At 36.8% G+C, this 23,527-nt stretch overlaps 1 protein-coding gene across 4 annotated transcripts in view; it reads left to right on the top strand.

The window, feature by feature from the left end:
- The window catches only part of ARFGEF1 (ADP ribosylation factor guanine nucleotide exchange factor 1), a 235,950-nt gene that overhangs the window by 49,490 nt on the left and 162,933 nt on the right, over window positions 1-23,527 (top strand). For all 4 annotated transcript variants that reach the window (XM_051609824.1, XM_051609823.1, XM_051609825.1 and 1 more), the window contains 14 exons: window positions 67-230; window positions 1,342-1,475; window positions 4,963-5,197; window positions 9,152-9,251; window positions 9,372-9,511; window positions 9,986-10,094; window positions 11,194-11,395; window positions 12,440-12,551; window positions 14,490-14,695; window positions 14,796-14,880; window positions 15,633-15,804; window positions 17,022-17,173; window positions 20,091-20,219; window positions 23,300-23,458. In XM_051609824.1, coding sequence (XP_051465784.1) covers window positions 67-230; window positions 1,342-1,475; window positions 4,963-5,197; window positions 9,152-9,251; window positions 9,372-9,511; window positions 9,986-10,094; window positions 11,194-11,395; window positions 12,440-12,551; window positions 14,490-14,695; window positions 14,796-14,880; window positions 15,633-15,804; window positions 17,022-17,173; window positions 20,091-20,219; window positions 23,300-23,458 — 2,099 coding nt within the window. The remainder of the gene's footprint in view (window positions 1-66; window positions 231-1,341; window positions 1,476-4,962; window positions 5,198-9,151; window positions 9,252-9,371; window positions 9,512-9,985; window positions 10,095-11,193; window positions 11,396-12,439; window positions 12,552-14,489; window positions 14,696-14,795; window positions 14,881-15,632; window positions 15,805-17,021; window positions 17,174-20,090; window positions 20,220-23,299; window positions 23,459-23,527) is intronic.

Here is a 23,527-nt window from a genome sequence, read left to right as displayed (position 1 = left end):
CAAAAGCTTTTTTAATTTGCATTCATATGTAACATTTTCTTACAACTTTTACATCTTTTCTGATAGATGTGGAAGGCACTGCAGGTGGTGATGGCACAATTGTAACATTAGAGGATGGCAGTGACAGTGAAAACATTCAGGCAAATGGAATTCCAGGGACTCCAATTTCTGTTGCTTATACACCATCTTTACCTGATGACAGATTATCTGTCTCTTCCAACGATACTCAGGTACAGGCAGTTACAAATTAGGAAATACTGAAAAATAGTAATATATTTTAAGCATTGCCCAGCACTTGTGAAAAGTGTTTAATGTAATTACATAAAGTAAGTTACTCTGATAAATTTCAAGTGTTAAGTCGTGTTCTGAGCATTATTCTATTCTACTGCCCTGTTTAAGTTTAATTTCTGTAAGTAAATTTTGCATATGATGCCTTTTTTATCCTGGCATGTTTTTAGCTGCACCATAGGGTACACTGTTCCAAGATTAGAGAACTTAGTTTTGTGTTTTTTGAAGTGCTCCCAAGAAACTATAAAACTAGCATTCGATATACGTAGTGAAGAACATACCCAATTATAGACATGCTTGTATAATTTCAATGTGCTCTTCTCAAAGCATAAATAGAAATTACAAGTCTATAGCGTGACCTTACTGCAATGATGTCAGATAAAGTTTTGTATCTGAGAGTATTTCATTTTCCTTAACAAAAACAATGTCAAAATATACTCTGTTGTATCAGATCTTGGCATGTATGCACTATCAACTGACAGGATATTTGCAATCAAAGTGTAGAGAGTAATTAGGTTTGGAAATAATAGAGCTTAAGCTGAAAAAGCTACAGTCATGTATGTCATACAAATAGAAAATTAATATTGAACATATTGTTTATATAAGGAACAACGATACAGAATTGAAAAAACTTAGTAATAGGAGTGATTATTGTACCATAGAAATTTAACAGATTTATCATGTCACAGATATGTCACTACTCACATTCTCTTAAAATATCAAGCTGTTTTTTTTAAACTAGTTATCTACTGAAACTGCCTGAAGGTAATACATTGCAAGTTACCTTCCTTAAAGTTGACCTACCTAATTTCATTACAGTCTTTAATTAATTTTGACTTTTTACTGAGATGGCAGTTTTTATTGATGATTTTGTTCATTTTAACTGGAATGCAGGGTATTTTGTTTTGTTTTAGTTTAGTCTTGAGACCATAAAGCTATAGTGAATTGGTTTTATTTGTATAATATGTTAACTTCTTGTTGCTAGGAGGTGGGGATTTCCCTACACACCCTGCTAATGCAAAATGGAATACTGAAATATGTTAACTTCTTTAGGAATCTGGAAATTCTTCAGGACCTACCCCTGGTGCTAAGTTTTCCCACATTTTACAAAAGGATGCCTTCCTTGTATTCAGGTCACTGTGTAAACTCTCTATGAAGCCCCTGTCAGATGGACCACCAGATCCAAAGTAAGTAGAGTGAGGAGTTCTTACAATGAATCTTTTCTGTTTGAAAAGAAAAATAAATTAATTAAATGTTTTTGAGTGTTCTCAGTTATTGATAATGTAATGGTATGCTAAAAAGAACCTAGAAAGTTTGAGAAGGTGGTTTTATGTTTCAGTGCATTTTTTGTATGGTAAACAAAAGCAACTATTTTACCCAAGTACCTGATAGAAGTTTCTTAAAGATACCTATGCTTCCTGTAAGTACATAGTGTTCTTCCTAGTTGCTCTTTATCATGCTTTCAGGGAGGGTTTGTAAAAAAGGTCTCCAGCTATTTTTGATCTCAGTTAATGTTGCTCTGCTTTTAATACCTTGGTTCGTAACCCTTGCTGTTTCTGCCTCACGGTTTCTTATCTCTTGCATATTAGGTATCCAGTCCACACACCCAGCTCTAGTTCATCTTAGTATAAGCTCCTCAGTTTGAGCTGATACTGGTTATGATAAATTTGTGATGTGGTGTTTTAATTCTTTAGGTCAGGTTGGACACTTTTGACAGCCTTGTTAATCAAAACACATGTTTTTGAGAACCAAGTCATCATTTGGCTATTTTGGAAATCTTGACCTTTGACTGAAGGTGCCATGTTCTCAGTTTGGTTTAGAGAATTTTTTGTGATAAACAAGCAAAAAAATACTCTCCTATAAATGAGTGCCAGTCTTAGTTTTGAGTGCTGGCAAAGAACTTTGCTTTTCTGATCTTGGATAGTATTTATGTGCATAGTTTTTTGCACATTGGGAGCAATTTGTTATAATTTTCAAGATGAATGCATTTTTGTTCCTAAGAAATTAGAAGTGTAGTATATACAACTTCTGATGGCAGTCTGAGGCCCAATATCCTTCAAAATAAAATCAGTTTTAATGTTCCGAGGTCTAAATTATAAAGCAGGTGACTTGTAAGACAGTTCAATTTAATCACCAATATGTGTCATGGATTTAATAAGCTGAAAATGTAATGTAGTAGAAAGGGTTCTGAAGGGTTAGTCTAGAACCATTTTCAAACCTACTAGTGATGGATTATGGAAAGTCAGGACATTCAAGAATGAGGACTGAGGCATGAGATTTTTCCTCACTATTTGTGGGAATTTGTCTTCCAGGAAACACCACAGGATTTTAGTGCATTCTCTGGGATTGAGACAGTCCATTTAGTAAAGGCTTTATGATTCAATTATTAACTCCCTCTGGAAGAGCAGCAGTAGCTATTAAGGCACTTGGAGCATCTTATCTGAATCCACAAAGTTCTTGAGGTTCATATTAGAACTGATTAAGCTCTTCATATAAACCAAATTGGAGGAAATGGCATTTAGGGCAACAAGAATTAACTGCAAAGGCATTTACAGATATCCTGTGTTTGGAGAAATGCCTAGAATTTATCAGTGGTTCTTAGGCATTGATGGCTTTTTGAACTATTACAAAAATACTGTAGTTGGAAGAGGATATCTACAGCATTTTTTTAAAGTATTAACTGCATGTTTAGAAATCATCTTTACAGTGAAATTAGCTATGAAGTCTTTAATGAAAACATTCAGATTTTCAAATTTTAAGTATCTACACATGGAGCTTTAGCTTCCAATCACAAGTCTGGGAGTTGAGATCAAGGTTGTGCTTCCTGAGAATCTGCATCATGTCTTTTATCTCCTTTTTCCCTTGAACAAAATAAGATGGGGAAGAAATATCCTGAAAGCTGACGTATTAGATATTAGTCTTTAAACTTGTTTTAAATTAAGTGGGCTTTACATGTCATACAGAATTGGTAAGGCCAGCAAGCTAGGACTGCAGTTAGGAGCTGACACTTGCTGGAAGCAGGCAATATTTAGTATTTTGTTTATAATTTAAACGTAATATTTCTTTTTTTATGTTTCATAGCAAAGTATGGTCTGATTATGTGCTGTCTGCACAGTTGCTACAATGTGATGCAAAACTGAAACCTTTTGCATCAAAGAAGATTGTTATGTTCTATGCAGCTGTGCAGTGTCCAGAGCCAGGCATTTTCTAGGAAAACTCCTATAGGGAGCTGTTTTGGGGCATTTAATTTGATATGCAGCCCATTAGGAGGAATGGAAGGAACAAGTTCCCCACTCAGTCTGACTGGCTTTGTTTTGCTTCTCAAAAGTATCTTTGTTCAAAAAGTTTGAGTTTGTATTCTATGAGTTTAAAATGTGTGCAGATTGATTTTTCACTCCCATTCTGCTTTGCCAGCATATAGAAATCATTAAGTTTTTTTGTAACATGTTATTAATTTGCATTTTTGTTTTTAGCCAGACTGGAATTACTTTTTTTTTCATTAAGCTTGTATTTTTCCAATACGCAGCAAATACCCAACTATTTTGTGTGTCATGTGTTGATTTGTATTGACTTGAAGTGCTCCCGACCATGTCTGGGCTGTCCTGTGTGAAAATTTTCCTATCTTTTTTCCTTACGTTTCATGACTGTGTCCTCTGCCAGTGGTTGGTTGTTCAGTGAAAGCTATAGACTGCCTTGCTGGAAAAGCCATTTGTGTCTAGGCCACTTCTTCAGAAGAGCTATAGTCTTTTTTTGAGATGATCAGAAGGGGGAAGGAGCATCAGGACTCTAAGGAGGGAATGCTTTCAGCCAGAATGCTGTTTAAACCATGATATGTTGTCATAGATGTAGATTTCCTTTACACCTTTCTGTGTGCCTGTTTTGGGGTTTTTTGTTGTTTGCCCTTTCAATTTTTGTTTTTGTTTTGGTTTTTTTCTTTTGTTTTTTCTTTTTTCAAGAGTAAATGATAGCACAGTTCTGACATCAACTCTAACTTACTTCAGTCAGTAAGAAGCATGACATTACTGTGGCACACTTGACAACACTTCAGTTGCCTGACTTTGCTATTGCCATGCTTAAAATAGGCATGTTATATATCTTAACTGCTCTTGCAGAGGGATGGGACCAGTGACTGATAAACAATATAAAATACTGTATTAGAGAAAAGAGATTTCAACATTGGAAGAAAGTAGATGAGGCAACTACAGCTGTTGCCTCTGTGGTCCTTTAGCTCTCTTTCCATGCTAGTGGAAATACAGGAGAAGGAGGAATTTCTGCATTTTGGTAGTCAGGGTTCTGTATGTGGGCTGGGTATTTTAGTGGGAGCTTTGAAAAATCCATTACAAGGAAAAAATACTCCTTCATCCTCTGGCTAGGATGGGCAGCATTATCTACTGTTGCTGCTGTTTTGTGGTGTTGTGCTGCAGCAGAGAGAAGAGCTCAATACTAATGGAGAGAAAGGGGTTTTTGCCCACCTTCTTAGGTGAAGAATGGCCACGTCAATAAAAATGATCAGCATCTTTCTATGACGCTTCCTATACCAGGTTGTGTCAAATTTAAGTTAGTTTCATGAACATTTCACATAGGAAATCATTGTGGTGTGTTGACTTGTCAAGAAAGTGTTTTCTTTTTTCTGATTTACACTGGGCTGATATGTTGCATTTTTTTTTATTCTAGATCTCATGAGCTGCGATCAAAGATTCTTTCGTTGCAGTTGCTTCTGTCCATTCTGCAAAATGCAGGACCTGTCTTCAGGACAAATGAGATGTTTATTAATGCTATTAAGCAGTACCTTTGTGTTGCACTGTCAAAAAATGGAGTCTCATCAGTTCCAGAAGTTTTTGAACTTTCACTTTCCATATTTCTTACCCTCCTCTCAAACTTTAAGACGCATCTAAAGATGCAGATTGAGGTACGTTACGTGACTTTCTAGTTTAAAGGGGAGCTAGTGTTTAAGTGAGCATCTCTTTATATTTGTATGTAGCTCAGTCTTGCTTAGAGAAATTTGGTTTGCTTTGGTTTATTCTTTCTGATTTAGGTGAATTTTTGCGACTTACTATACCCATACTTGTTACTATGACTACATGAGTTAGTTTCCTTTATTTAAAAGCCAAGTTTTCTGTTGGTTGTGGCACAGTATTATCACAGAATGATGCTGAAACTCAGAAGTGAGAAGATTTGTGAATATTTCAGTCAATTGATGTTCAGTCATGTGATTAGGAAGATTTTCCTCTACAGTACGTAATACAAATGTGTACACTTAGAAAAAGACTATGTAATATGTGGTTTTGCAAAGGAATTTTGGAATAAAAATTAGTGACTTGAAATGCATTGCGGATTCCCTTTGAGGTTAATTGAACTATTTACTATCTCTAGCTATTTGATTATTGTAGCCGATTACCTTTGTTTATCAGGGCATACATCAAGGTGTGTGATGAATAAGATAATCTTATTTCCTCAGGTCTCAGAAGGTGTACTCACTATTTATCTCCTTGGGTCATAAGTAGAGATAAGTCCATTTTCTTAGCAATAAGAGTTACCTTGAGTCCTGACAGACACTGTACATTTATTCACTGGATGGATGTATTCTAAGTCATAGGGGGAAGCAAGGTGTACACAGAGCCTTTGTTCTTGGCCTCTGATTCATGTGTCATAAGGTATGAGCAGCAATTCTGACCATTAGAACCACATGGGTAGTCTCTTATGTGTCCCATGTGTTAAAGATCGTAATTTCATGATGAGTGAAGTAGTAGTGTGTGTGTGTGTGTGCAGTGTGTTCCTGCTGCTCATTTTGGTAATTTTTGTTTTGGAAGTTAATGTGAATACTGAAGCCTATGAATTGCCCCATAAGATGGGAGGTTAAGTACATGAAGAGATGCTGAGAAATGTTGTTCATGTTGCCATTGTAAGGACCTTGAATTCAGGGATTTCTTGACCTGTGAATGTCATTGTATAAGTTAATGTACTGTGGCAGCTTTGGAGGAGGAACCTTATTTTGCCAGTACCATGTCAAAAGGGTATAATGTTTCTGTTGTAGAACACTATCAGTGTTCTGATCAATTACTGGGGTATTTTGATGCCTTTTGCGGAAGAAACAACAGAATTTCCAGTATATCCTTGAACATAGCTTGGATAGGTAAACAGGTTTGAGGAATGATTCAGTGTGCCTTGAAAATATGATGCATTTTGGAGACTTTCAAGACAAATGATGTGTGCTTAACAAGACTGTAGTGCATGTGCAGTGTTCTGCATGTCAGACAGACTGGGCTGGGCAGCTCTTTAGTTGCACAACCTGCTTCCCAGAAAATGCTGGCCTTGCTGTGTGTTCACAGAACTTACAAGTCAGCATGTAGGTGGCAAATGGATTGCAATCCAGTTTCCCTGTCAAAGATTTTATGAGCTTCCATTGCTGCAATCCTTTCCCCCTATTCCAAACAGAAAATGAAGACATATCTGAGGAAAATTTGATATAGGATACACTATAGTATTGTAGCAATTTCTAGGATATGCTAAATTAGGACCATCACCAAATAGCAGGTCTGTGTTTCCTTCTCACAAGTATGAAGGTCAAGGGCTCAGTGCTGCCAAAGTGTCCATCTATTACAAAGTACATGGGACAGCCATTTCTAGAAACTAACTCTTCTTCCTTTTTGTGAGCTAAGAATTCCTCTTCTTTCAGCTACTGATCCTAAAGGTTATTCGGAGGATGTGGGTAGACAAGTAGATAACTTCACATTAAGTTTGTGCCTTGGAGCTGTAGGGAGAGCCATATGCTGTGATTTATAATATGCAAAATCTATATATTTTGGGACTAAGTCTGCATTCTTCATCTGTGCAAGAAATCTTTGCATACTTTAAAATAATAGTTTACAATTCTTTTGAAAATTACCCTCAAAGTTGGTACTTTCATGTAAATGTTCATCTAACACTGCCCTCAGAAAGTTAGTTTGAGTTGTACTTTAATTGTACTGTAACTGTGTTTCTAAATGTCTCAATGAATATATTTGTAGCAAATCAAGTCCTAGATCAGGGGATTTGTGATGTCATTTAGCTATACTTACTATTACCACCCTTTCATAACTGTGAATAAGGTATCTTAAAACTCTTTTTCAGTTGACCAAACTACATAATCGGCTCTTTTGTAGTTAACTGTTCTGATATGCTAGGAATAAAGTTTCAACTCTGTGACATGAATTGCAATAAGTAACAGTGATAGACAGAATTTTTAAATATCTGAAATGTAAATAATCAATACACTTTTGAGAAGCTTTTCAATTCATCCAATACTGACACTAGAAACAAGAAGTCTGCTCTGTCACAGAAGCATAAAGATTTTAAGTGTCTTTGTAGTATGCAGACCTTCCAGAAAATTTGTTTCCTTGCTTAGATTTGGATTTAATTTTTATACTTGAAACTTTTTTCTCTGCTCCATCAGTAACTTCTTTTTTTAAATTTTCTACCAGAAAAAAATATTTCCTGACTGTAAATAACGTTACTGTCTTTTAGTAAAAAATCATAAACCAGCAAATATTCAACTAAGGATTGCTCATAGAATGACCCTTCCTCTGTTGGGATTACGTGAACTTGTGGCTAAAATCAGTCCAGTACTCTTGAGTGTATTTAAGCACTTGGGAGTCTTTGATCTGTTATGTGTTGAACTCCTAATGTTTTGTAGGGATGCCTTTGTTACTAAGACCAGTAGCTGGGATCACGCTATGTGTCTCTTTCTCTAACATGGCCAATAGAATGGAAACACTGTCAGCGTGTTTTGCTTGAGGAAACAGCTTACCATCAAAGTTGCTTAAAAATCAGTGTTGCTGATTTTCCTCAAGCAAGTGACTCAAAACAGAATTACCCCTGTGCTTATTTCTACCTTGCTAATATTAAAACAATCTGTTAAAATTCTGTGGCATAAGAGAATATCTGATATTAAAAACAAGGATAGTTACCTGTTTGGATATTTGCATGGTGCTAGCAGAGAATAGAAGCTTGATGGCTTGAGACTATCAGCAGTATTCTAGAAAAAACATATGTTGGTGGATGTGGTAGCCACGACTGGCTGTGTAGAGGTGAGCTTGCAGAAGTTCAGAACTATGATGTAATGCTGTGTAGGGTGGTGATGTAATGCCATGTAGCATTTCACATTGTCAGTTCATAAGTTGTTACAGCAGTTGCTGCTGCTTAGGGAAGAAGTGAGAAAAAAGCCTTCCCTAGCTCTGCTAAGCATGCTCAGCTGAAATAGCCTGTAATACCAATGGATTTGGTGAAGAACTAATTGAGAGAGGATAAAATAGTCTCTGTTCCAAACAAAGTATCTGTATTAAACTGATTTCAGGGAAAACAAATATCTCTTTTAGGGAAGAGTAATTTTCCTATTAATGGACCTGATGTATTTTTTATGCTGTTCCTGATCAGGAAGGTCTGATACTTAAATTGGCATAAGTGGCTGTTATGTTTGTGCCATATTTTCACCTTGCAGAGAAAATATTTTGTGGTGAGGTACTACCTCTCTTTTCATAACCCAAAATGAACTCTTAACAGCAGCTTAGCCTTCTTATTAGACTGAATTGTCCTACAGGGCTTCACATCATTCTAAGTTCTTCTAGTTTTCAGTGATCAGATTATAAACCAAATTTTTCAGCTGGAAAAAACTCCAATAGTATATAAGTAACAATTCTAATTCCTAATTAGAATATATCAAGCATAAATTGTTTATTGTTTTCCTCCTTTCCTTCTTTTTTTTCTTATCTCCTGTACCTCTAAAGTGCTGCTTTCAGAATTATGTCAGAATATTAGCCATCAAAGTTAGTAACTGTGTTTGTAATAGATTTTATTTTTTCCTCCCTCCTCCTGGAATATTTGTCAGGTTTTCTTCAAAGAAATTTTCCTGTATATCTTGGAAACTTCTACTAGCTCGTTTGATCATAAATGGATGGTTATACAAACGCTGACAAGGATATGTGCAGGTATTAAGGACCATTTGGTTCTAGTTTTTACACTTTTATGCTAAAGAACAAAACTGTGCTTGCCTTTTATTGAATGATGTAGTTTTTGTTTCAAATTTGACAATCTTACTTTGTTTATAGATGCCCAGAGCGTAGTGGACATCTACGTGAACTATGATTGTGACTTAAATGCAGCAAATATATTTGAAAGACTGGTTAATGACCTATCAAAGATTGCTCAAGGAAGGGGTAGCCAAGAACTTGGCATGTCCAATGTTCAGGTAAAAATTCCATCAAACTTTATAAAGTTTCATGTTTCTTGGCATAGAATCATAGACTCATGGAATAGTTTGGGTTGGAAGGGACTTTAAAGATCATCTAGTTCCAATGTTCCTGCCATCAGCGGGGACATCTTTAACCAGGTTGCTCCAAGCCCTGTCCAATCTGCCCTTGAACACTTCCAGGGAAGGAGCATCCACAGTTTCTCCTGGCAACCTGTGCTAGAGTCTCACCGTCACAGTGAAGAATGTCTTCCCAATAGCTAAAGTAAATCTACCCTCCTCCAGTTTGAAACCATTTCCCCTTGTCCTGTTTTCTGTAGGCTCCTTCAGGTACTGGAAGGCTTCTAAGTTCTCCCTGAAGCCTTCTCTTCTCCAGGCTGAACAATCCCAACTCTCTCAGCCTGTCTTCATAGGAGTGGTGCTCCAGACTAAACTCTCCATTCCACTAATGTATTGTTTTGAAATCTTTTCTAGGAATTAAGCTTGAGAAAAAAAGGATTGGAGTGCTTAGTGTCAATCTTGAAGTGCATGGTGGAGTGGAGTAAGGATCAATATGTAAATCCCAATTCTCAGACAACACTTGGTAAGACATGAGATGTATTTCATTTGGCTTTAGTGAAGTGGTGCTGCAGGAGTTTAGTTGACTTTTCCAGTATTTTGATATTGTTAGTGTCCAGATTGGTAAAACCTATTGCATTAAGAGAGAGGATAAACTTTTTCTCCTTTGCTGGAATTATTGATAATTTTGGATTGATGTGGATGGAACAAGTTGTCCAAGTTGTCTTCTTAAAATTTTATCGGTTTCTAGAAATGAGTTCCTACTATACTGAGAATTACTAAATCCTGTTACTTTCTGTAACTCTAGTTTCGAAAATATCACAAAGCGGAATGTTGCTACTTAAAAGAAGGCTCACTGAAGAAAAAAAATCAGCAGAAGGAAAATTGGCTTCATCCTGGCTCAAAACAGGACACTTACTTTGAAGCTCCCCTAATTTAATCTAACTTCATATTGGTTAAATTACTACTGAAGCAAGCTGTATGGAGAGCATTTAAAAAAAAAAAAAAAAAAAAGAAGTAATATATAGCTATAGGACTTTCAGTGTTGTTAGTAGTGAAGTGCTAAATCACCACTTGTATTAATCTTGTTTCCATCTGACCTGAGATGTAAAGTACTAAGTTTATGTCATAATTTTCAGATTAAGTGCTTGAAGTTGGTATGTGAAGTAATAACATTTTTAGAGATGTGAACTGAGAGCACCAACTCCTTGGCATGTCTGATCATAAGCACTTAGGCACTCCCTTTGAGTACCTTAGAATAGTTTGACTCGCTTCAGGTCAGAAGTAACATCAGACATGGAAATAAAAGGAAAGATCTATAATTGAGTTTCTAAGGTGTCGTATTTTTTTCTAAGTGCTTATAGTTATCATTTCAGGCTTAAATTTCAGGTATATGATTGACTGAAAGAATCCTCCTTGATATGTTTTAGTGATTTTATTATTTTGTTGTTGTTATTTGCCCAACCAAAACAAAATGAAAATATTTATATAAAAATAAGTAGATCACTGAAGATAATTATGGTAAGATTTAGAAGCCTTCAGGCAGGATTTGAAGAATAACCTGTGATTTTAATTTCTTTTCACTGTATGTATTTTGTATGTATGTAACTCTTTCCAATTTATAGGCCAAGAAAAACCCACAGAACAGGACAGCAATGAAACTAAACACCCTGAGACAATTAACAGATATGGAAGCTTAAATTCCTTGGATTCTACTGCTTCATCAGGAATTGGCAGTTACAGCACACAGATGTCTGGTACTGACAACCCAGAGCAGTTTGAGGTCCTAAAGCAACAAAAGGAAATAATAGAACAAGGAATTGACTTGTGAGTGCTCTTTTACCACCCGTGGGTGGGTGGATTCTTTTGGAGCTATGAAGATTCCTGGGTTTTTCTTCCTTCTCCTCATAGATACTCATCTTGTGTTAGGAAAAAAACTCTGGATGTAACAGCACTTCCTCTGGTGAAAGAGTGCTGAATGGTGTCCCCTTTGGAGCCTGTCAACAGTGTTTTGTGTTAACCTAATTCCTCACAGCTAGAAGATGAGTACTCTGAATGTTTGTTCTTTTTTCTCCAGGCCTGCTTTTCTAAGAATAAGATTTTTATGTTTGGATAAAAAGAACATTGAACTCATATGATCAGTTGAATATAACCTGTTTACTGATAGAAGGGCCTATATATGCTTAAGCTGATGCTTCCTTCTGATTAATTAACTTGTCACAATTAGAACTGGAGGACAGTATAATTTCTCAGTGCAGTCTGACATGTATCTTTTGTGTGATTTCAGCCTCATCATCTTACCTCCTCAGTAAGGTCCCTTTATGCAAAAGTAAAAGTTTTTTGTTGTATCCTTCTCAGAGCTTGGACAAACATCCCTTAGTCCTTTGGGGTTTCAGTTTCATTCCTTATCTGGTTCCTTGTCTTGTGTATTTCCATTCTCACAAACAACTCATGGATTTTTTTATTGTTTCATACCGATTAAAACAAAAAGCAGCAGAGCATAATTGTTTCTTTCAAAGCCGAGACTGATATTTCTGTGGGACATTTTTTTCTTCACAAGTGCCAATGTAAAATACAGTGTTTAGCTCTCTTTACTGGGAGCTGCTTGGATGCCATGCTGTCAGTTACATGGTAGAGAGCAGACTTTTTACAGGTGAAAAATACTATTAGATTATCCAGTGATTAAAGGAATAATCGTAGAAGGGAATAGCTCATCCTTATCTAATGCACAGTTTGATAAAGAAAAAATATTTAATATCTAGATTTTCAATACTTCATCCACAGTTATTACATCTTTCTACTTCAGCTGGTAAGGCTTTGTGCATGGGTAAATGGGTTAACTCTCATTCCATTCTGATCTTGGCTGTACAGATTCAATAAGAAACCAAAGAGGGGGATTCAATACCTGCAAGAACAAGGAATGCTTGGCACTACTCCTGAAGATATTGCTCAGTTCTTGCATCAAGAGGAAAGATTAGATTCAGTAAGAAAACTGTTTTCCTGATGGTTCTTTTTGCTCATGCTGATGTTTTTATACTAATTGCAAATCACATTATAGTATTTTGAAGTGTATAACGTGATAGTACTCTCTTCTAAAATGTGTAAGCTAAAGGAATTTGAAGTGTGCATTAGAGCTACATGCATTCTGAAGTTCTGACCAACTTGAGCTGACTCAAAACTTTTACTTAGTTGCTAGTAGAGCTAGGAGCAGCTCACTAAACTGTCTACAGCTTAATCCAATAGGGGACTACCAGATGTAACTGTCCTTCAGAGACGGCTGTAAAATAACGTGGTGCAACAACATGAAAAGCATTTTTGCTGCCTCCCAAAGGAAGGTTATTTAATCTAGATTAGTTGTTTGATTTTATTTACAGCTACCATCTGTTGCTGGACTAAGAAGGGTACTGCAATGTCTGGCTGAAATGGGTAGGAATATCTCATGTTGGTATTGTCGTTAAAAATGTCGATTTCTGAAATGATAGTCTGCACCGTTGTGCTTAGTAGCCATCCCTATTGTTCTCTAAGGAAAGGCTTGCACATGCCCATGCTTCCAGTTGTGACTGAAGTCACAAAACAAAGTATTAGAACTTGTAATAAGCTATCAAAACAAATTTTTTACCTCAGTTTACATATACAGGCATCTTTATCTGAATGCACAGTATTTTTCACTATACTGTGTTGCATTGACAGTGATAACTTGGATGTACTTTGAGTGCCAGCTATTATGTTTGAGCATTACTTGCATCTGTTTGAGCTCTGTACTCTAGCAGGAATAAAGTTTAGTAAGTTCTTAGAGTTTAGTAAGCTAATAAGTTTCCTAACTACAAACATCATTACATCAAAGAACAAAAAATCATTGGTAATACTGACTTTGTCTTGTACACATGTGGAATTCATCTTATGGAGAAAAATGTTACATGAGTAAAACCAGAGAAGGAAGAAAGTAGGCAAATACGAGCATGTGAGAGCATTATGGTGGAATAAATGGCCAAAATTGCAAGTGTAGGGTCCTGCGCCTGGGAAGAAAGAACCCCAGGCATCAATATAGGGTTAAGGGTGGATCTGCTGGAAAGCAGTTTGGAGGAGAAGAATCTTGGAGTCGTGATAGACAGTAAATTATCCATGAGCCAGCAGTGTGTCCTTGCTGCCAAGGAGGCCAATGGAATCCTGGGGTGCATATGGAAGAGTGTGGCCAGTAGGTGGAGGAAGGTCATTCTCCCCCTCTGCTCTGCCTTGGTGAGGCCACAGCTGGAATACTGCATCCAGTTCTGGGCTCCCCAGTTCAGGAGAGACAGGGAACTACTAGGGAGAGTCCAGAAGAGGATTACAAAGATGATAGGATTGGAGCATCTCTCTTATGAAGAAAGGCTGAAAGAGCTGGAACTCTTTAGCCTAGAGATGAGAAGGCTGAGGGGAGACCTTATCAATGTACATAAGCATCTAAAGGGTGGGTGCAACGAAGATGGAATCAGGCTGTTCTCAGTAGTTCCTGTTGTCAGAACGAGGGGCAATGGGTACAAGTTGGAACACAGGAAGTTCCATTTAAATATGAGGAAAAACTTCTTTACAGTGAGGGTGATGGAGCACTGGAACAGGCTGCCCAGGGAGGTTGTGGAGTCTCCATCTCTGGAGATACTCAAAACCCACCTGGTTACAGTCCTGAGTAAAGTGCTCTAGGTTCTTCTACTGCAGTGGGAGAGTTGGACTCTGATCTCCAGAGGTCCCTTCCAACTCCAGCAATTCTGTGATTCTCTGAAAATGCCTTAGAGAGTAGAGGCGAAGCAGAAATATATGTCTTAGTTAACTGCATAGAGGCCTCTCTTTTTGTGAGACATAAGGGTAGTGTGGCTATGTTTTTCTTATTTACTTTTTTTTTTTTCAGTGCAAATTCACTAGTTTGTCTTTTCTGTTCTTATTGTAGACTCAGGTTGGGGAGTTCCTGGGAGACAATGATAAATTTAACAAAGAAGTCATGTATGCATATGTAGACCAACACGACTTTTCAGGAAAGGATTTTGTTTCAGCTCTGCGCATGTTTCTAGAGGGATTTCGTCTTCCAGGAGAGGCTCAAAAAATCGATCGCCTAATGGAGAAATTTGCTGCTAGATATTTAGAATGTAACCAAGGGTAAGCAATACTTTGTCTTCAGAACTTTGGAAAGCTGAATAATAAGTAAAAAATCCTAACAGGTGATATTTGCTGTTCTTTTTCTCCTTTCCTCCTTCAGGCAAACTCTTTTTGCTAGTGCAGATACTGCATATGTTTTAGCTTACTCAATTATCATGTTGACAACAGATCTTCACAGTCCACAGGTAAGTTGCTAGAAAAATATGTAGTCCATAGTCTTTTAGCTTTCAGGCTAAGTGACAATGTAGTTGTAAAAGCTTGATGTTCAATTTAACACAAATACATGTGTAAGTTTGGGAATCTTTTAAAGTAACAGTGTTGTCTTTCATGGATGTTGAGATTTTGGGTAGACCTTTCTGTAAGGTATTATTTTCCTAGCAATTGTGTGGATTTGCTTTCTTACTATGGCACTAACAGTAGTGATCTAATCTACAGTCAAAGCCAGAACTTGTATAATTATTTATCCATTGTTTTTAAAACAAATCTGCTCCTCATTTCAGCCTGTTCAAAAAAGTAATGCAACTTTATTTTGATAAATACTGCTCTCTTCTGCAGTGCATAATATTCAAAGATGCAGTGATTAGTTATCATAATTTATTTAAGCAAAATCTGGAAAGACTATTGAACTCTTTAGAGATCTTTAAAATAGTTAGCTTGGTCTGGATGAAAACACTTTTTTTTTTTTAAATGGATATCTCATTGATCTGCAGATCCTACTGAATGTTTATGAGTGTTGTATTGTCCACGTGGCCTTGTGTTATATTGTAGATTTGACAGTGTAGTTTTGCATATGTTGGACACTTAAAACTGTCTTCTGAATCAGCAGGTTTGTCCTTGATGGTAACTTCTCATCTGTTTGGCTGCTTTATAGACTGCATTGTATCTGCTATGAATTTGCCTTATTTGTTTATATTAATAACTTCTCTCTGGGTTTCAGGTTAAGAATAAAATGACAAAAGAACAGTATATTAAAATGAACAGAGGTATCAATGACAGTAAAGATCTCCCTGAAGAATATTTATCTGCCATCTATAATGAAATAGCTGGAAAGAAGATTTCAATGAAAGAAACAAAAGAGTTAACAATACCCACAAAATCCAGTAAACAAAGTAAGGAGTTGCAATGTTAGCTTTCTTCAACATGTTGGCACTTCAGTTTCACTAAGCTATCTCCTTTTCAAAATGAGAGATGAATGAAGCATGCACTACCTACTCAACTCAAAATTAGTCTTAACTTCTAATTTCTTATCCTTTTTACATAAATGCATGATGCTACTTTCAAATCTGTGTTACATGCAACTGCTTATTTTAATTTTCTTCTGCATCTGAATTCCTGGTGTTCAGTGCATTGACCATGGAGATGGAGGAGATGGGTTTTGCTGTTGAACAGCAGCAAAGGGAAATGCATTTTAGGGCTTGATAAATGAAGTAAGCATTGCTGTTAAGCATAGTGCACAACACACAGAGAGGCTGTGCCTTCTATTTCTAAGGTAACCATTGTGTTTTCCTGCAATAACCAGTCTTGTCTTTTTGATAAATTTTGCATTATCTGATTTGTAGGGCCCTAATTTCTACACTTTAAAAAATTCTCTTTTCATCTCTCAGGTATCAGAAAAACTTTTTTTGATTTGCACAATGTGTAGATTCAGATGTTACTCATTTGAGCTTTTCTACAGAGAACATCAAGAGGCACTTGACTTCTCATCGACATAGAAAAATTTCTATACTTTATAAAGTCCTAGTTTAGCCTTATGAATGGATTGCTTACAAGAAAATTGCATCTGGAAAAAAGAATCCCTTTTCCTTTTAATATTCATTAAATTAACAGAATGATTATTGCATTCCACTTGGGTTTCACTTTCTTGATGAGATGAAGGTTCCATTACTGAAATTAGAAGGTTAAGGTAGTTCTCCCTCAGAAAAAAGATGTCCACTTACTTGATGTCACAAGCCGGTACTGTTTAGACTTACATGGGGAAGAAAAGAACAGTTTCCCACACTTTTGTTGTTACTTTCTGTGCTGATGGATTACCAAGAATTTAGCTTAGTGGATGTGGTATTTATGCTGTCAGTTGAGGTGATGGAGAAGAAATGTTTGTTGTGCAAATGTTAAAATGAGGTTACATTTCAACCATAAGTTTGCCTTAAGTTAAATTTTATCTATATTATAAAATAAATATCTTGCTGATGTAGTAATTTCAGAAGGTAAAGATAATTTTTAAAATGCATCTTATGTATGGCACTTAATGAAGAACATGGATTTATTATATTCCTGAAGATAACCGCTGCTAAATATACACAAATGAGAGGAAAAAATGTGTTTACAGGTGTTGCTAGTGAAAAGCAGAGAAGACTCCTATATAATTTGGAAATGGAACAAATGGCTAAAACAGCAAAAGCTCTTATGGAGGCAGTGAGCCATGTTCAGGCACCTTTTACTAGTGCAACACACCTGGAGCATGTGAGACCCATGTTTAAGGTGAGATATATGTTTAGATGCTTATCTAGTATCTTAACACAAAATACCAACTGACAAGATTTGTTGAAAATACTAAAGATTTGTGTCTCTATGTTTTCATCATTTTATAAGTTACTTAACTTGCTACAGGGAAGAAGGGTTTGGGAGCCTTCTGCTCCAGTATCATTTACCATGGGAAAGGCCAGAACTGTCATATAGTTTTTGGGGAGGTAACTGGATCTTTATTGTTTTAAACCATTATTCTAAACACCTGTCTTTGCTGTTGTGTAGGTGCAAAGCTATCCACCTCCCAAATGCCTTTTCCATGCCAATGATTCAGACATAGTCACAGAGTATGTTTGGTAGTGTGTTATGCCTCAGTATGCTGTTGGATATGGTATGTGGCATAACTGACTCATTAAGGTTAACTGCTACTGTAAGAAATTGTTACACCCTTAACTTGCGACCTCATTTGCTGCCCTTGTGCAAGTAGTGATTCTCGTGTGACCCCTTTATGAACTGCTCCAGAGAGGTAAAATCTCACATCACTACCATTACAGTAAGCAAATGGTTCCCAGGAGTGATGTGCTCTGAGGTCAGATTGAGCTCCAGGCCCAGGCTCAAGAATCACAGAATCATTTTGGTTGGAAAAGACCTTTAACATCATTAAGTCTAACTGTTAGCCTAACACTGCCAAGTCCAATCACTAAACCATGTCCCTCAGTGCCACGTCTACACATCTATTAAACACCTCCACGGGTGGTGGCTCAACCACTCCCTTGAGCAGTCTATTCCAGTGCTGAATAACCTTTTCAGTTAATACATTTTTCCTAATACACAGTCATCTAAACCTCCCCTGGCCCAATTTGAGGCTGTATCCTCTCTTCCTACTACTTGTTGCTTGAGAAAAGAGACCAGTTCACTACAACCTCCTTTCAGGTAGTTGTAGGGAGCGATAAGCTCTCCCCTCAGCCTCCTTTTCTCCACACTAAACAACCCCAGTTCTCTCAGATGCTCCTTGTAAGACTTCGACCTTGCTGTTGACCTTCTTGAGCACCTGGGCACTCTGAGGACCTAAATATAAGATTGCTGTCCATGAGGCAAGCTTCTGAATTCTTTATTGCCATGTTATTAACAGTAGGATAGTAACTCTGTACAGAATAATGCTAAATTAAGCCCTTGTTTAAGATCTACTTTCAGGGTGTCAGAGTGTCACTTAGCAGAGGTGTACTGTACATAATTTCTCTCTGTTGAGTTCTTTAAGGCTGAAATGAAATTAGTTGTATGCAGCATCTGTAAAATTCATTGACTGTTTTTCCTTAAGGTACAAGCCCTATTACTCTCTAACATTCCTAGCCTTAGTATCTGAAAAATACATTTGCAAAATACATTTTCAGAGGAGTAAAATATGAAGCACTGAGGTAAATAAAGGTGCGAAGAAGTCATCTTAATTGAGGATGTTCATAAAGTAATTGGAGTACTGAGGACAATGTAGTATGTTGAACAGAGAGCTGTCTTCTCAAAAAAAGTGAGACCTGTGGAATTTAAGTATTTAAATTTCACAGTTTTTATTTAGACTTTTTTATTTCAGCAAAGCTTCTGGGTACCTCTTTCACCCATTGAGGCCAGCATAAAATTTATCATTACATTTGCAGATAGATTTGCTGAATTGTTAGAAGAGAACAAAAATTCAGTTTATTCATCCACCTAAGGAGCCCAAAATTTGTTTTCTATTTTAGAGACATTTCACTTCTAATGACAAAACAATCTATTTTAAATAACTGTGTAAATCTACTTATAAAGCATACTATGATGATCTCTAGATAGTTCTTAAGAAAGTATTTCAGTTTTGCGATCTTTAAGATCAGTTTTTATTTCAGTATTAATGAAAAATTGGAAAAGGGAAACACTTCTGGAACATAGAATCATAGAATAGTTTGCATTGAAAAGGGCCTTTAAAGGTCACGTTATAGGGAATTAATTCCTGGATCTCAGTGTTCATCTGATGCCCTCAGTACTGTCCCGGAGTTATGGTTTGTTGTGTGCGTTAACTGCTTTTCTGAGGTAGTGCTGAGAAACTGCTGACTTAAATGAAACCAAAGCTCTGTGGTGCATCATTTTATTATAAAATAAAGTTTGAAATCTGTTGCTCCCTGCTCTGTCCATTGACTGAATTTCATCTGGGTGACTTAAGGCAAAATTACTTGTGAATTCATTTTGGGTACCCTGTGGTTTCCTCTCCATAACCACATGTAGTTATGTCAGCATCCTCTGCATCTCCTGCTTGATTTTTTTTGCCTGTGGGAGAGGAAGCTGTGACCATGTCCACAATGACCAGGACCATGTGGACTCCTGCAGTAACTTCTAGTTGAATTTATTCTGTCAGTCCCACCTAAAGAAAGAGGAGTGGGAAACATCAACAGTGGCTTAGATAGAAAAAGATGTAGGGCCCTTACTTCTGGTGTCATCAGGGCACATTTGTTTTAATTAAGTACATAGTTTTCATCATAGAGGAGTCTATTATACACTGTGATGATTCTTGCAAAAACTATTGATTCTGTCTTTATTTCTGACTGTGCAAAGATAAAGGTTATCCCAGGAATAACAAAACTCTAGTAGACATCTGACAACTTGGGTTTTGTTTTTAATTCCAGCTTATCTGAAGATGGTTCTGTGTGTTGGTTGCTGAGAGAGAGTGCTTCTGAGGGCAGTGTCAATCTGCATTACTTCAGTCACAGACTGTGTCTCATTTCTAACTATATTTCTCTTCTATGGTTAATATCTAATCTACTGCATTTCCTTTTTTTGCAAAAGGCAACATCAAGGTTAATGGTGTGAGTTAAGCGCAGAATTTACACTTAACCAAGATGTCAAACTATAACGTTCCCTTCAAGTAATAACAGTTGCTAATGTAACTTTTATTTTGCTTACATTCCAGTTGGCGTGGACACCTTTTCTAGCTGCATTTAGTGTGGGTCTACAGGACTGTGATGACACAGAAGTTGCCTCTCTTTGTTTGGAGGGTATACGATGTGCAATCAGGATCGCTTGCATTTTCAACATTCAGGTAAAAAAACTTCAGACTGAGACAATATTTTATGTACCAGCAAAATGTTAGTGAGGTTCTAGGAGTCCTTGTTGCTGAAGCTGTGCACTAAAATGCCTAGAGGCTGCCTGCTTCTGCAATTACTGCTTCATCTAATATTTGACTGGACGTGTTTTAGATAAAGTGACCTTTCTTTTTGCTGCTGTTTTTGTGCTAAGTCCTGCCATGCCTTTGTGCTGAATTTTTGTTTCCCCACAAGCTGACTACTTTTGATAGAACAGTACTTTCTTCCTAGCTTTGTTACAAAGCTGTTTGCCTTTGTCATGACACTTCATAGATTGCATCTTTCTATCCTGTTTCGTAAGTAAAATAGTATCTCTGTGAGCTGTGTTTGAAATACTGTTCTCAACTTCAGAGAGATTGTACTAATCTGGGACTTCTAAAATTGGATACCATTTTAGCAGTTATGACACTGGAAATGTCATTCCTGATGTAATGCATGAATGTAGCTTGCATTAAGCACAATGCCAAGAATTCCAGACTCTCTGGCTCCAGCGGGTAATTCTAATTAAACTTGGGCTTTTTTTTCCCCCCTATGTTAAAGCTGTCATTAGTGAACATTTTATTATGTTATTGGTAGTTAATAAATGGAGTACTGGTCTGCCATAAGTCCATTATAGGGACAGCTGAAGAGAGGGACAAGCAAAAGTAATGTTTGACATTGCTTTATTTAATGTGTACATTAAAAAACATTTTTAAAAAACCTACACTTAAAAAACCCAACAGCATTGTAAGATGAAGTAAAAACTGTTGAACTGTGATATGATAGTGAATGCTTTGCTTCCTTCTCCCTTGCTCTTGTATTTAGCAAATTAGATAACTTTTTATCACTAATGTGGAAAGGCACATTGGAACCTGTGATATAGCTGCTTAAAAAAGCACATTTGAGATCATATAAGGTTTCCTTCCTCTGTCTCTTCATTTCCTCCACCCATTCCTCCTCAAGACCCAAACTGAACAGACTTAAATATTTGGTTAACAGAGCCTTCCCTGGGGCTTGCAGCTGTTCAATGAAATGCACATTCCTGTTATTTTTGTTTGTAAGTTGCGAAAGTAGAACTGGAACAAAAATCAGTTTCAGCAGCTGCAGAGGTTAGCTCCCAGTCCTGCAGTGGGAGGAGAGTGTATCAGAATCAGTCATACCCTTCCATGGGCTTGGGAAAAACTCGATTGAACTGTGAAAGCGTTTCAAAAAAACCCACTTCTCATTTGCTGAAACTTAAAAACTTTTATTTTCAAAACTGATACTCTTTGATTTCTTCTGTTTTGTTCATATCACTAAAACCAGTACTAGTTTGTTGATGATTTCAGTATGTTACAGGATTATTCCATTGCACAAGGTCCTGATTAGATGGCAGTGTTGTCTGATTTCAGATGCCAGATAACTCTGGTTGTTTTAAGGAGACTAGCAGATTTGTACTTCAGCTGACTTAGAGATCTTTTCTGATGAAAGCAAATTTTTCCTCTTGTACTTAACTGGTCCTGGCAACTTCTCTCTGTTTTTTTGAATAAACATACGGAAGTTAAGATCAGTGTCTAAGAGCAGTTAAGATTAGTTTACACGCCTTGAGAGGTAATGGAGGGAGCTGGAGGCTTGTAGTTTAAGAAAATTCCCGAACTACACAATATAGTTTATGCTATGCATGATCACCTCTAAAACCTCAGTTAAAGACTCTGAGTTTAATGATTTATGCTTTTAATCTTAGACTGTAATGTAGCCTGGCTTTTGTGTTTAGGCATTGGGGACAATGGATGCATCAAAAGGATGTACTTAATTTGCTGCTTGTGTCCTCTCTTTTTACTTTCTGCTTGATGGACACATTGTTTAGTTGTTTTTCTCCTACTTTGATGGCTTAAAAAACATCTGTGTGAAACAACGAGGGAAGGTATGGCTGAAAACATTCTCCTTTTACAGAAGATACACTGTAGACTCTAAATCTTCTTTGTTTAGTACTCTTTCCATGAAACTTGAGTTTTTCTGTACTTATATATCATTTGCAGTGCCTTTGCTCATGTCTTTAGTAGTAGTTGGGCTTGAACATGGTAGCCATCTTATGTGGCTCTGTGAGAATCCGTCCCTCTGTCATTGCCCACTGTTGAGGCATTCATGTTTTCTCTGGGAAACAGGTATTCTTCCTGGGATTTTTTAGAAAAATATTATATTTGGTTTTATTATGTGCTCAGTGTGGTGTTTTTTTTCTTTAAAAATAGCCTTAAACAGCCAAACAGTTAAATATATTTTGTAGTTGTCATTTGCTTCTCTGATATACAACCATTTTAATTTATGGCCTTCAAATCATATACAAGAGGAAAGTAAACTGCACTTGTGAGCTCAAATGTAATTCACTTTTTACCATTACAATCAGTTCATATGAGATCTGAGGAGTTTTCTTTGCTATTTACAGATACCCTGTACATAAAAATTGGGTACATACATGTGGACCATTCTTTTTTGTGAGATTGATTTAATCTGCCTGGATTATGGGTCACTTGCAATTTACTCATCCATGACAGTCTTGCCTCACAAGCTTCTGAGGTTTCTCTAAACAGCATAGATGAAATCAAATACATTTTTAGCATTTCTGAGGAATTGGCAAAACATGCCTTTTAGATACATCGTTTAGATTCTCTTGCCGGAGAGCATCTGCTGAGGCAGCATTTTCAGAGTACCTCCAGGTATAGTTCAAGAATATTGAAAGCTCAGCTAAGAAACCAAATTTCTTTTGAAACAGAATCCTCTTTCCCAAAAAAAATCCCAAAAATCCAAAAAGACCAAACCCAGAAACCTAACAACAACCTATGTGTTCTGTGCTGTCAGACATTACACTTTGCGTTCCTGAACAGAGGGAACCTGATTTTAGCCCACAGCTTGCTACAGAAGAACGTGAGTTGCTTTCACTATATAGAAAGCTTTGGAAATTCAGTTCCAGGAAGAAGAAGGGTAAACGATGTAGTTGCTGACATCATACAGATTGTACTAAGAACAAAAAACTGAGAAAATGCTCACAAGACACTTTTCTTTTTCCCCTTCTCATTTGTAGCTTGAAAGAGATGCCTATGTCCAAGCATTAGCAAGATTTACATTACTTACAGTGAGTTCTGGTATTACGGAAATGAAGCAGAAGAATATTGACACAATTAAAACACTCATCACGGTGGCTCATACAGATGGAAACTATTTAGGAAATTCCTGGCATGAGGTACAGGAGTAATTTGTACTTAAACTGTAAGAAAGCACTGGAATGGATTTTGAACACAGTAGTGTACTT

Source organism: Apus apus, chromosome 2, assembly GCF_020740795.1.
Source record: "Apus apus isolate bApuApu2 chromosome 2, bApuApu2.pri.cur, whole genome shotgun sequence".
NCBI classification, from domain to species: domain Eukaryota; kingdom Metazoa; phylum Chordata; class Aves; order Apodiformes; family Apodidae; genus Apus; species Apus apus.
The sequence above is the reverse complement of the archived record's forward strand: the minus strand, read 5'-3'. Positions and strand labels throughout refer to the sequence as shown.